This window comes from Sus scrofa, chromosome 4, assembly GCF_000003025.6.
Source record: "Sus scrofa isolate TJ Tabasco breed Duroc chromosome 4, Sscrofa11.1, whole genome shotgun sequence".
Taxonomy (NCBI): Eukaryota; Metazoa; Chordata; class Mammalia; order Artiodactyla; family Suidae; genus Sus; species Sus scrofa.
Window position 1 is genome coordinate 84855208 of NC_010446.5, and position 14348 is coordinate 84869555.

The 14348-nt window shown below is 44.0% G+C and overlaps 1 protein-coding gene across 1 annotated transcript in view; it reads right to left on the reverse strand.

Annotated features, from left to right (window-relative positions):
• UCK2 (uridine-cytidine kinase 2) overlaps positions 1-14348 on the reverse strand; it is an 80439-nt gene that overhangs the window by 16415 nt on the left and 49676 nt on the right. Inside the window, exons 2-3 of the mRNA XM_021089486.1 lie at positions 6514-6673; positions 5609-5705 (exon numbers count right to left, since the gene is read on the reverse strand). Of these exons, the coding sequence (XP_020945145.1) occupies positions 5609-5705; positions 6514-6673 (257 nt within the window). The remainder of the gene's footprint in view (positions 1-5608; positions 5706-6513; positions 6674-14348) is intronic.

Sequence of the window (14348 nt, forward strand, 5' to 3'; positions counted from 1 at the left end):
TTTTAAAAGCTCCCCAGGTATTCTTTTTTTCTTTTTTCTTTTTAAGTCATGAAACTTGACTTACTTAAGAGCGGAGGCTTGAAAAGAGCTGATATAAACATCAGGAGAACCTGCATCCACATTCGCAATGCAGAGACTTCTAACTTCTTTGTTTTAAAAAATGACAGATGATGTAGCAATAAAGGACATAGAAAGTCTGAATAACACAATTAGCAAGCAGCTATACGTGTTTATGCATGCATACAACTCTACAAAACTTTAAAAATACAACTGCAGCAGGCACAAAAAAGAACTGTTATCCCATAATGGAATCTTAACCAATTCCAAGTAAGTAGAACTCACTTGTTTTTTAACTGATCCTACTTGGGATTTGTAGGGCTTTTTGAATCTATGGATGCAGTGAGTTTCATCAATTCTGAAAAAATTGAGCTATTATCTCTTTAGATATTGCCTTTATTCTCTTTCCTTTCCTTCTGATTAGAAAAGTTTCAGGTCTTTTCACTGTCTTCCATGTCTCTCAATCTTTTTTCTGGTTTTCCCTGTCTTTTTCTTTCCTTAACACACTAATGGATGATTTCTTCAGATCAATCCTCTAGTGTGTGAATTGCGTTTTTTAAGGTCCACTTTGCTGCTAAATATGTCTACTGAATCTACTGAGTTTTAAAAGTTTGCCATTGTGTGTTCCATTTTGAGAAGTAATCTTTGTTCTTTTTTTCATACCTGATACGTTCTCATTTTTTTCTTTTTAACTTACATTTTCTTCTTCCAGTTTTATTGAGATATAATTGACATACTGCACTGTATAAATCTAGGATGTACAACATTATTATCTGACTTACATACATCATAAAATGATCACAATAGGCTTAGTGAATATTCATTGTTAATATAGATAAAATACTTAAAGAAATATTAAAATAGAAAAGAATGTGTGATGAGACGTCTTAGGACTTAGTCTTTTAACTTTCATATGTAATGTACAGCAGTATTAATTTATCATGTTATACATTACATCTCTAGTACTTTTTTTTTTTTTTGTCTTTTTGCCTTTTCTAGGGCTGCTCCCACGGCATATGGAGGTTCCCAGGCTAGGGGTCTAATAGGAACTGTAGCCACCAGCCTACGCCACAGCCACAGCAACGCCAGATCTGAGCCACATCTGTGACCTACACCACATCTCCCGGCAACGCTGGATCCTTAACCCACTGAGCAAGGCCAGGGATTGAACCTGCAACCTCATGGTTCCTAGTCGGATTCGTTAACCACTGAGCCACAACGGGAACTCCCACTTATTTATCTTAAAACTAATATGTACCTTTTGACTATCTTCATCTAATTGCCCCTCCCCCCCACTCAACCTCCACCCTCCATGCCCCCACCCCTGAACTAGCAGCTAAAAATCTGATCTCTTTTTCTATGAAGTTATTTGTTTTTTGAGGTATGGGCCGACCTACAATACAATGTTACTTGCTGGTACATGATGTCATGATTTGATGTTTCTATATGTTTTAAAATCACTACCATGGTGACAGCTGCCATCTGTCATTATACAAAGATATGATATTATTACTGACTATATTCTCCACACTCTACACTTCCTACATGGAACTCATTTATTCTGTAGCTGCAAGTTTATACCTCTTAATCCCCCTCTCTATCTCTTCTCCACTTACCCCCTTCCCCTCTAGCAACCACCTGTTCGTTCTCTGTATCTGTGACTATTTCTGTTTTGTTTGTTCATTTGCTTTGTTTTTAGATTCCAACACATCTGTGAAATCATACAGTATTTGTCTTTCTCTATCTGCCATATTTCACTTAGCATAATACCCTCTAGGTCCATCCATGTTGTCACAAATCTCTTTCTAAAAAGCTCCTCAGGGACTTCCGTGCAGCCAGGGTAGAGACAGGCCAGTCTAGAAGAATGTCAATCAGGGTGTCCACTGTGGCTCAGGATAAGGAACCAAACTGGGCAGAGTTCAGAAGCAAGATGGATAGATAAAAGGATCAATGAGTGAAAACAATGAGCCATTCCAGGCAGCTGCCCTGGGCCAAGACAGGGCAGGCAGAAAGGCTCTGCTGGGACACAGAAAGTGTGTGTGCAGGATTCATAAGGTTCCATTTGGAAAACACAGAGTGCAATGACCGTGCTAGTTGACACTACAGACTGACACTCCATCAAGTGCTGATCAGCCTGCCTAACTGATAAGATACGAAAAAGGAGCAGGTGGTTTTCCAAGTCAACAGTCATGCCTCTTCAATCCTGGGACAGCAAGAACAGAACTGCTCTGTGGGTGGTCCAAGAAGCTGGAATCAATCACTTCCCCAAGTGCACATGTAGGTCTAGGTGGGAAAAGCTTTTAAAACAGCTCAGAGCTTAAAACAATATTTATTGAACAACTACTAACCCAGAATGTGCCATGCGCCATATACGGTGCAATATTCCATTTAGGAGTTTAGAGATGGGCTGGGAGGTTCACATAAGAAACCTAGAATAGGGAGTTCCCATCGTGGCTCAGCGGAAATGAATCTGACTAGCATCCATGAGGATGCAGGTTCAATCCCTGCCTTCCTCGGTGGGTTAAGGATCTGCCATTATCGTGGTTGTGGCATAGGCCAGCAGCTACAGCACTGATTCAACCCCTGGCCTGGGAACTTCTATATGCTGAGGATGCAGCCTTTTAAAGAAAAGAAAAGAAAGAAAAGAAACCCAAAGTATCAAAGCACTTAGGATAACTTAGCCCAACCTGCTTTTTTTTTTTTTTTTTTCCAATTTCTTTTTAGGGCTGCACCTGTAGCATATGAAAGTTCCCAGGCTAGGGGTTGAATCGGAGTTGCAGCTGCCAGCCTACACCACAGCCACAGCAATGCTAGATCCTTAACTCATTAAGGCCAAGGATCAAACCTGCATCTTCATGGATACTAGTTGGGTTCGTAACCCCCCTAACCCAATCTTCTAATTTGAGAAATATTCCTCACGATAAAGAAAGGGGAAGACCAGAGAAAGGTATTTGCAGAGAACAGGTGACTTCTTGGTCTTAGCCCATCATTTGTCTATAGTCACCATGAAAGGCCCATGGGTGGGACAGGATCAGTTAACCCTGAACGTCTGGGTCCCTCACAAGTGGCTCTTGACAGCTGAGGGGATTGCTGTGATCTTAGACAGTCAGAGCTTCACAAGAGAGATGGGCTCTGGGCCACTAAAGAACAGGATTTTAAAACAAACGGTGTGAGAGAGAAATCTGGAGAAAAAAGAGAAATCTGGAGAAAAAAGTGAAATATGTATTGACAGGGAACTCTGCAGGGTTTTGCTGTTGTTGCTAATACATGAACTTGATGGAGCTTGGGCCACACAAGGTACACATCTCTACCTCCCTGCCCCTGACCACCAACCCCCAGATTCTACAGTGATTGGGCCCTGACTCCCACCAACTGCCCTCACTCCCCTCCCTTCCATCAGGCCTTATCCACCTCGCACCCGGGCCTCTCCAAGGGCTCCATAAATAGCACCATGAATCCTTGTTCCTGCCCCCACAATGATCCTCCACTCCTACGTAAGGGCCACCTGTGGCTCCCTATTGCCAAGACACTTGTGCCCTGGTCCTGGGGTTCATGGCCCTTCTGGATCTGAAGGGCCTGCCCACTTCCAAGCCTCCTCCTCCTGCCGCTCTCCCCACACAATGAGCCCCATCCTTCCACACCCAACCAATTGCAACTCCCCACCAAGCTTGCCCCTAAAATGCCTCCCTACCCATCACCTTGGAAATCCCTTTCCCCAACAACTTCTTGGGTTTTCCAATGTACAGCTTAAATACCACTTCCTTTACATAACCTGCTCTAAACACTCCAGCCCTTCCTCTTTTACACTCCTCCACAGGCCTGTACTTTTCTCAGGCTGCATTTTATTATTTTCTTTTTTGACCACCCCACAGCATATGGACTTCCCAGGCCAGGGTTCAGATCCCAGCCACGGTTGTGACCCAAGGTGCAGCTGTGGAGTGCCAGATCCTTAAGCCATTGGGCCAGGTGGGGAATTGAACCTGCATCCCAGGGCTCCCAAGACATCGCCAATACTGTTGTACCACAGCGGGAACTCCCAGGCTGCATTTTAATTCTGTATAGTGTCCCACCCTGGACTTGAGGTGGTGGGCTAGACTGTCTCTTGTCAACCCGACATCACCAATCATTCCCCCTAAGGCCAGAGAGAATTTCCAGAATCCCTTTCCCTATATGATCCCAGTTACTCTGCCAATGGGAAACTCAGAAGATGAAAGTGAAATGAATTCCATAATTTTTCAGAAATCATAATAGCCATAAAGAAACTGCAGATATTCCTCGAGTTCCCACTTAGAGGCTCTGGCCCCAGATACAGCAGCTTCTTGGACTTTCCAGGATCTTAGCTTCTTCTCCAGGCTGCCATCAGTAGGGACCAATTTCTCTGATTCTCTGGCTGCAGCCTCCCAGATTTTGGCTCTTCCCCCCACCCCATCATTCTTGTTAGCACCAATTCCTATTCTAAACACCCCTTTATTCATGCACAGTCTATAGAAGTTTGATACAGGAGGCATATCTTGTTCATCAAATCCCCTGCACAAGAGAATGGGGTCCAAGCATTTAAGGAGATACTGGTGAGGGATGAAGTTGAGTACCAAAGCAGCCTGGCTTTCCATCACAGGGTGCTCTCTCTTTTCTCCTCTTTCAAACAAATCCTCACCACACCCTCAAGTTCTGAGAAAGTTCATGAGAAGAGCACAGAATGTGTGAGCTACGCTGCATTAAAGGCTGAAGGAAACTACTGAAGGAATACACAGGGAGATAAAGATCGGGCTTTTAATCACTGCAGTAGAAGATGTATGAGATCCAATTTCCCACTAAAAAAATAAAATCAACTCGAGAGCGAATGGAATAAAGGAGCCAGGAAGGGAAATGAAAAGCAGGAAGGAGAAACTTTCACAACAGTCCACAGCTAAAACAACCCTTACTGAGCCATTACTGAGCCAGAAGACAAAGTGAGCAGAGAGTTCTGGGCAACTCTGAAGGAGCTTGGGGACTGGCCAGCAGGACTCCTCCAGGAGCCCCTTGCCACCACTCAGAAGGAAGGAAGCTGTGACGGAGACCAAGCTACCCCTCTTTTCCTAATCAGGAGCATGAAAACCGATAAACAGAAAGGACAGGTCTGATGTGATTGAGAAGCTCTCTGGAGGGTCTAGCCTCTGATGGTCTCTAGCTCAACCCCAAGGAAACCAGAAGAGCAGAAAGAACAGTTTTCCTTCGTTCTTCCTGGCCTTCCTCTACCCGCCGCCCCCTTGCATCTTGTTCCAGGAACAACAACAGCTGGAGGATGTGGATGAGGACCAATGTGCAGTCCCTCACCTGAGTCCAAATTCATGAACCCATCCATCTTTCAGAGTTAATGAAACGTGAGGATCACGATCAGGCTGTTGCAGGAAGCACTGGGACTCCAAGCCCCATGCACACTGCATTCATGGGCACGCTGCAGCCACTACCATCCTGTGGGCACCAGGCCAGGTACAGAGGCCTGGAGTTCAAGAAATGGGGACACTCTGGGGAGTAACGGGTAGTCATCCCCGGCCCAGCTCAGCTCACTTACCGGGAATGGGAGACAAAGTCATACACAGGAATCTGGACTGTTTTCCCTTCGGTGATTTCTTTGAGTGTTTTGAAGATGAGTTCATTGTCAAAGGCATCTGAAGGAAATCAAACTGTTAAGATGCTTCTTAACTGCAATAGGATTTCTCCTGTGATGAACAGGGCATCCCTACAAACCTGTATTTCATATATGTTCATGTTTATCACATCCCCTCCCTGTCAAAAAAGCCAGATTTCTACTCAAGGCAGAAGGCAAGCTCCCTATGTCTCAAACCAAAGTGCAGAGATAAGTTCTGAGAAGTGGAGTTCTCTCCTTTTGCCTTAACATACCATTCCTGGCCTCAGGCATCCCTCTCTTCTCTTTAAATCCAGCTGTTGGTAACCCAGAAAGCACACTCATGACTAAGGGGATGCAGCAGGCACCACACCCACATGTTTTGACTCCAATGATCCTAAGAACCCCAAACCAGCTAAGGGGCAGTGTGTTGATCTATGAGGGCTATCAGGGCGAAAATTGTTCAGGCAGCCGTACTGGACCATGGAATCCCTTTCTGCCAATCAGTGAACATAACACACAAGCCATGTGCTGGGTGGTGGCGGAGGGTGTAATACAGGCAGCTCCAGATCAGAGGAGGGGAAGGAGCAGCTGTGCATTTTCTAGCCCATGTCTGGCCCAACCTGAGTATTAGGTCTCTCCACGAGTCACCCTTGTTCAGAAACAATATTTGAGTCACGCACTACAGGATGTGTTGCAAAAGTCCTTCTTTCCTATAAGCCCCACCATAACCCTGCAAGGTACTATTAATCCTGCATTTTAAGGGTGGGAAACAGACTCACAGAAGTTAAGCAACCTCTTCAATTAGCCAACACACACACAACACATGCCCCTTCAACGTCCCAACTCACCCGGGTGATCAAAATTGAATTGGCCTTTCAGGGCTTTGGCCTTCTGCTCTGAAGTGAGGACACGATAGAAGCTGTCCTGGCTCAGGATGACCACCTGCTTCTGGCGATAGTCTACCTCATTCTGTCCCAGGAGCTGCACAATCTTAGCACAAACGGAAGACTGTAAGGAAAGAAGAGAACATGGGATAAAGGGAGGTCCAGTCAATGAACTGGTGCGCATGCCCTAAGCAAAGGCCTTTGGAAGGAAAAACCCAAAGGCTACCGTCTTGGATGATGGATTAGGGGAAGAGAGGATACACCTGCTGGGAAAGAAATCTGGGGACTCCAAAAGTCTCTCTTCCTCCCCTTTTTAAGACTGCACTCATGGCACATGGAAGTTCCCAGGCTAGGGGTTGAACAGAAGCTGTAGCTGCCAGCCTACACGACAGCCACAGTAACGCAGGATCCGAGTCATGTCTGGACCTACGCCACAGCTCAGGGCAACGCCAGACCCTTAATCCACTGAGCAAGACCAGGGTCAAACCCACATCCTCATGGATACTAGTCAAGCTCATTACCACTGAGCCTCAATGGGAACGTCTTTCCTCTCCTTCCTTAATACAACTTAACTACGCTCAGGTATCCATGGTGAAGAGAAGGGGAGGAGGGCAGTAATTTCTCCCCCCTCTTCCATAAAGCCTTCCCTAAAGTCATCAATTAAAGGTGATACTACTTTATCCATCCCTGCTTGCACCCGGGTATAAGTACACAGAAAAGGCAGCAGAAAGTGGGAAAAGGGCACGTTGATAAAGTACTAATGTTAGGCCAAAGGGCCTCTGGGTCACGAAGTGACTGGCCATTCACAAGACATCTCTCAGCCCCCGCCCATCTCTTCAGTCCATGGAATCTCACAGCAGAGAGCTCAGCTAGTTTAGCATAAGGCCAAGGTGGTGGCTTCCATCCTATTTCTGTTGGTTTCTTTTGCTCTCGTCCATAGCCGTGGACTTTATCATTCTCACAGTACACCATGCTGCCTTTTCACAGATGTGTGAAAAGCATACTTATGGAGCAGGAGACATAACCATCATCACCAATACCTGAAGCAACGTAAGGCTACCCCAACTAGAGTGGGGGTGCCAGTTCCAGATGAACTCAACTCTACATGCTTTGCAACATGTTGCTAGTAATACATATCTGCCTCTTCTCTCCAGTAACATATATATTATATTTTTTTTTTGCTTTTTTTTTTTTTTGCTTTTTAGGGCCAAACCCATGGCATATGTATGTTCCCTGGCTAGGGGTTGAGTTGGGGCTACAGCGGCCAGCCTATGCCACAGCCACACAGCAGAGGATCTGAACTGTGTCTATGACCTACACCACAACTCATGGCACGATGGATCCTGGACCCACTGAGTGAAACCAGAGATCAAACCTGCATCAGCACAGATACTAGTCGGATTGGTTTCCACTGTGCCACAGCATACAGAAATTCTCAGACCAGGGATTGAACTCGTGCCACAGTAGTGATAATGCCGACTCCTTAACTTGCTGTGCTACCAGGGAACTCTAACATACACTCTTTAGAAAGGAAAAAGTATAAAAATAAGTGCATTCCAAAGAATGATATAGTGAGGGACTGTTCTTAGCAAATATTTTTTTCATTTGACACAAAGATTAATTTAAAAATAAAAATGTCTACCTTACAAAATAGAAGCTCTAACTCAAATCCCCATGTATGAAACTGGTTGACCTAATTTATAATAAATGAAAAAATCAGCACAGTTCAAGGTTTCTTGGGCTCAGACTTAGGAGCCTAACTATTGAACTTATTTCACCAACTGATTTTTTTTTTTTTTTTTGGCTTTTTTTTTTTTTTGGCCTTTTCTAGGGCTGCTCCCTCGGTACATGGAGGTTCCCAGGCTAGGGGTCCAATCAGAGCTGTAGCCACCAGCCTACACCAGAGCCACAGAAACACGGGATCCGAACCGTGTCTGCAACCTACACCACAGCTCACGGCAACGCCAGATCCTTAACCCACTGAGCAAGGCCAGGGATCGAACCTGCATCCTCATGGATACTAGTCAGATTCATTTCCGCTGAGCCATGATGGGAACTCCAAAGTTACAATTCTTATAAAGTATCTGATTTGTCTGACATAAGGAAAACTGGCCATTCCTGTTGCCCTAGTCAATGCAAATCAAAACTACTTTGCACAATATGTCCTATTGCACAAGTTGTGAAACACACTACCAAATAAGGATCTGTGGAGGAACAATATTTTGACTCAATTTTTAATTATTGAGTATAAGTATTTTATTTTTATGATATTTTTACATATTAACCCAAAAAAAGGCATTTAAACTACTTAAGATTTTTGGAACTACAGAAGTGCCACCAAAAGGAAAAAATAACATAAAAAGCTTGCATGACTTAACTAGATTCAAAAATGAAAATGCTACAACAGAATCAAAGGTTATGTGCAATTGGAAACTCTAAGTTTTTACAGAGCTCCTGTCGTGGTTCAGTGGCTAATGAACCTGAGTAGTATCCATGGGATGTGGGTTCAATCCCTGGCCTTGCTCAGTAGGTTAAAGATGTGGCATTGCCATGAGCTGTGGTGTAGGTCACAGAAGCAGCTCTGATCCCATGTTGCTGTGGTTGTGGAGTAGACTGGCAGTTACAGCCTTGATTTGACACCTAGCCTGGGAACTTCCATATGCTTCTGGTGCGGCCCTCAAAAGACCAAAGACCAAAAAAAGAAAAAAGAAAGAAAGAAACTCTAAGTTTTTCAACATGCATAGGCCCATAATTTCCTTCTCCTAACTTCTTATATCCTAAGGCTATGAGAGCCTTCACCAGTAGACAGAATTCCTTCTAGAAGTCCAAAGAACAAAAATGAAAAGATGGATTTGTGGAGCCAGATACATATAACTTATCAGGTTATTCAAATAATTAAAACCCATTAAATATTTTTAGTAAGAACAGTAATCCCACCCAGCCAAAAAAAAAAAAAAAAAAAAAAAGGCATATAAAGAAGTTACAAAAAAAATTAAAAAAAAAAAAGAAATAAAATTACTCTAAGAAAAAAAAAAAAGAAGTTACAGTACTGGAGTTCCTGTCATGGCACAGGGAAACGAATCCGACTAGGAACCATGAAGTTGTGGGTTCAATCCCTGGCCTTGCTCAACGGGTTAAGGATCTATCATTGCCGTGAGCTGTGGTGTAGGTCGCAGACTCAGCTGGGAGCCCACGTTGCTGTGGCTCTGGCATAGCCTGGCGGCTACAGCTCCAATTAGACCCCTAGCCTTGGAACCTCCACATGCCGTGAGAGCGGCCCTAGAAAAAGGCAAAAAGACAAAAAAATAAAAAATAAATAAATAAAATAAATAAGAAATTTAAAAATAAATAAAATAAACAGGACCCACTATATAGCTTAGGGAACTATAGTCAATCATCTTGTAATACCTATAACAAAAGAATATGAAAAATACATTATACATGATATGTATTTCTTTTTCATATATATCACTTATATATAAAATGTGTGTGTGTGTATATCACTTTGCAGTACACCTGAAAAAAACACAACATTGTAAATCAACCATACTTTAAAAAAAAAAAAAGAAAAGGCAGTCAGAAGTTCCAAGGCAAAAGAAATCCTTTATCACTCAGGAGATAAACATCACTGCTGCAAGAACCAGCAAAGAAACTCTTGCCTCTAGGTTAACCTAGATTTTCCTAACATTTTCTTCTTCCTGGAATCAGGAAGACAGATACATGGGGAGAGGGAGGGTTCCTGGTACTATTCGCCCTGCTGGTGCAATTGGGAGGCAGAAGCCCTTCAGAGGTTCCACTCTGCAGTGAGTGGATGGTCTTTTCCTTACTTAAAAATGCCCTCCTTTAAGTCCCTTTCGCTTTATTTTTCCTTTTTCATAATCCTGCCCTCTTCTAAAGGATGCTCTGGAGTTGCAAACTGTCCTGTTTCCTTTAAAAAAAAAAAAAGGAAACAATTCATTAATGACAGGGATTGAGACGGCAGGCAATCATGAGCTTGTAGAATGCTCAAAATGGGAGCAGGTGCAATGGCTGTGGTGGGCTAAGACACATTAAAATAATGAGTCACAAAAACACAAATACCATATGATCCCACTCACAGGAGGTATCTACAGCGGTCAAACTCATAGAAACAGAAGGTAGAATGGAGGTAGCCAAGGGCTCAGAGTAGGGGTAATGGGAAGTTGTTTAATCGATATAGTTTGTGTTACATGATGAAAACGTTCTGGAGATCTGTTGCCCAACAATATACTCAACACTACTGAAGGGTATGCTTAAATATGGTTTAAGATGAGAAATTTTACATTATGTGATATTTTACATTTAAAATAATAATTATGGGAGTTCTCATTGTGACTCAGTGGAAGGATGCAGGTTCACTGGCCTTGCTCAGTGGATTAAGGATCCAGTGTTGCCGTGAGCTGTGGTCAAAGTCACAGATGCAGGTCGGATCCTGCATTGCTGTGGCTGTGGTATAGGCCGGCAGCTACAGCTCCGATTCTACCCCTAGCCTGGGAACCTCCATATGCCTCAGATGTGGCCCTAAAAAAAAAAAAAAATGATGATGATGTTGATAACAAGAGTCCACATTTAAGAGGCAGTTTCCTACTAATTGAAGAGGCAGTTTCCTCCTATGTGCTAGATACTGGGCTCCACATTTTTAAATTATCTCATTTACTTATTACAACTCTGTATGGTGGCCATTATCATTATACCCACTCTACTGGCAGTGAAGACCGAGGTGAGGTGACTTGCCCAAGGCAAGTGGCTGTGGAGCCAAGATTCCAAGCCAAAGAGTCCAACTCCAGAGCCCACCCTCCTTCCAGTTGTACCTCACAGGCAAACTGGCAGCACCCATGGAGCTGGAGGTAAACTCAGTGTTTCATGAATCTCCACAGGTAGTGCAATGTATCCAGAATATACCCTGTCCCTGCTGCTTCTAGCACATTATTTTTAAAGAGAAGGGGAGGGGACAGCAACAAGTCGGCTAGGACTGCTGTCTGAATACAAAGTTAAGATCAGGAGTTCCCGTTGTGCACAGCGGAAATGAATCCGACTGGTATCCCTGAAGATGCTGGTTCAATCCTTGGCCTCAATCAGTGGGTCGGGGATCCAGCGTTGCCATGAGCTGTGGTGTAGGTCACAGACATGGCTTGGCTCCTGCACTGCTGTGGCTGTGGTGCAGGCTGGCAGCTGTAGCTTCCATTTGACCCCTAGCCTGGGAACTTCCATGTGCTATGGGTACAGCCCTAAAAAGCAAAAAAAAAAAAAAAAAAAAAAAATCAAACAACAAAAAAAACCCCCAACAAAGTTAAGGTCAATATGAGATTATCTTTCAAAAAAGAGAAAAAAACATATGCGAGAATCAGTGAAGGTGATTTATCATTTCTTTACTCCTGTGCCATTTTGAAGATATTATCTCACTTAATTCTATGACAACAAGATCATACTTTATCTTTTTTTCTTTTTCCTAATAAGGAAACGAAGCTTAGAAATTTCAGTCAAGTGAAATGACTTGCTCAAGCTTATGGAGCTGAATCTCAAGCCACAGATCTTCTAATTCCAAATGCACAATTCTTTTCACTATTGCAGAAGTGAGGGAGCTTCTGCATCAGCTCCAATATGCTCTGTAAATTTACTCCACTTCCAGAAAACAGGGAGGGAGTGGGTTAGAAATGTAATACTGTTTTGTCCCACTGTGTCATTATAGTCAATATTTATGTTAAATTTCACTGAATTTCAAGGCAGGCAAGTGATTTGTGTATCAAAAAGAAGCTAAAAGTACACACGCACACACAATATTTGGAACCTAAATTTGGATTATATTAAAAAGAATTCGGTTGTTAGGAGCCAGTAATTTGAGGGCAGGGGAGGGGATAGAAAATTCTTTTAAGAAAAACCTATGGGGTTAAACCTCACAAGCAGCTAGGGTGATGGAAAACGACTCAGGATGACTTGAAGACTCCTGCCTATGTTATCATTCTGAGAACGTGCCAACCCTGGACTTCATCACTAGGCCAGTCCACCAGCTATGCTGACCAACACGACGGACTCCTTCTTCAGGAACGTAGCCCATTTGGGAAGCCCCAGGAGCGGTCAACACCCATCACCAGGCCCTTGAAGCTCACAGTTTCCAACAGGGCAGCTGCTGAGTCCACAGAGGCTCCCATATTGCTAAGAAAGTAGAGAAATTCTCAGAATTGAATCTCACATAGGAGGTGGCTCAAACAGGGGGTTTCTAGGGGGTGCGTCTTCCAAGATCCACTCCCTAAGATCTTCTTGTCCAATTCCAATACTGCTGAATGAAGAAAACCAACACACAAACAGCAAACGAGCTCTGGTAGCCTTTTTGTTGGGTAAACCCCCAACTACCCCAACACATAACCTGATGGAACCCAGGCTGGTCAGCTCAGAGCAGCATAGCTCAGCTTACAGAGGGCCTCAGGCTGGGTGTGTCCCCAGAGTACAGGGCAGGTATTTCTCATGGGCAACCTTACAGATGCACACAGGCTAAGGGCTATGCTGCCAGTGTTTCAGAATCCCATCAAGCTGTCTGTCCCACTCTGAGTGAGCATTGCTCTGATGGAGGAAAACCTAGCAACCACACAGCCCAGGGCTTAAAATAGGCAGCCAGCTACAGGTGAGGTACCTGGCTCATCACTTCCTCCCCACTCTTCTGAATGGGTTGTGGACATCTGGTAACACCTGCCCTGAATGAACCACACAGCAGCTAATAGTGCAAAAAGGCCAGGTGCTTAGACTCTTCAGGTGAACACCTTTACCCTGGGACTGCATACAAGTCACCTCAATAACTCTTGACAGCAGCTCTCCCTGTCATCATCATTAAATAGGAAACACTCCACCAACTTATATGGTGTGCAGCACGGCCCCTCAGACATTACATTCACTTCTTTGGGGGCAGGGGTTGCTCCCCATGCAGGTCAGCTCTAATTTATGAGAAAACCAGAGGCCCAGTAATCTGCCCCGAGACAGAACAAAGCTCAAACCTGCTGACTAGATTGCTGGTCAAACCAACTACATGACAGCAATAGGGAGGTATTCTCATTGCTTCTCCAGGGAAGATCTATAAGGCCAACCAGCCTAGGGGTCATGGACGACCCCAGAACCCATGTACTAAGTGGATTCTCCTAGCTATAATACAATTATCACCACCACATACTCTCTCTCTCTCTCTCTCTCTCTCTCTCTCTCTCTCACACACACACACACACAAATAAATGAGATCTATACCCACTAAGTTGCTATATTATAAAAAGGATCTTAGACACCAAAGAGCAGCCATGGGTCAATCCAATAACTAAGAGCTTCCAGAGAACAGGGACCGGTTATGACTCAGCTTTCATTCCCAGGGCCTGGCAGGCCTTGGCACCTGGGGAGTCACTCAAATGTGGCTCAGTGGATTATTACCACAGGAAACGTCTGAATTGATGGCCCAGTTTTCTTTCTCCTTCAGATCTGGAATTTCAAAAATACAGTCTGCCCTGCTCATCTTTAGCATCAGCGTTGATATCATCCTAAAGTACATAACATACTCAGAGATAACTAGTCATGTACTCAAATCTCACCCTGAGTTTTAGCTGAGCTCAGGACTACATTTCCCAGCATTCCTTGCAGCTTGTGATTATACTAAGTTCTGACCAATTAGAGGTGTGAAGTGGCAGCTTCCTGTAATCTCCTTAAAGGATCAGAATCCCCTTTTGACTCGCTTCTTCCTATTGACTGGAATGAAGATTGGATGGCTGGAGCTCCAGCAGCCACTCTGTAGCATTGATATCATGCTA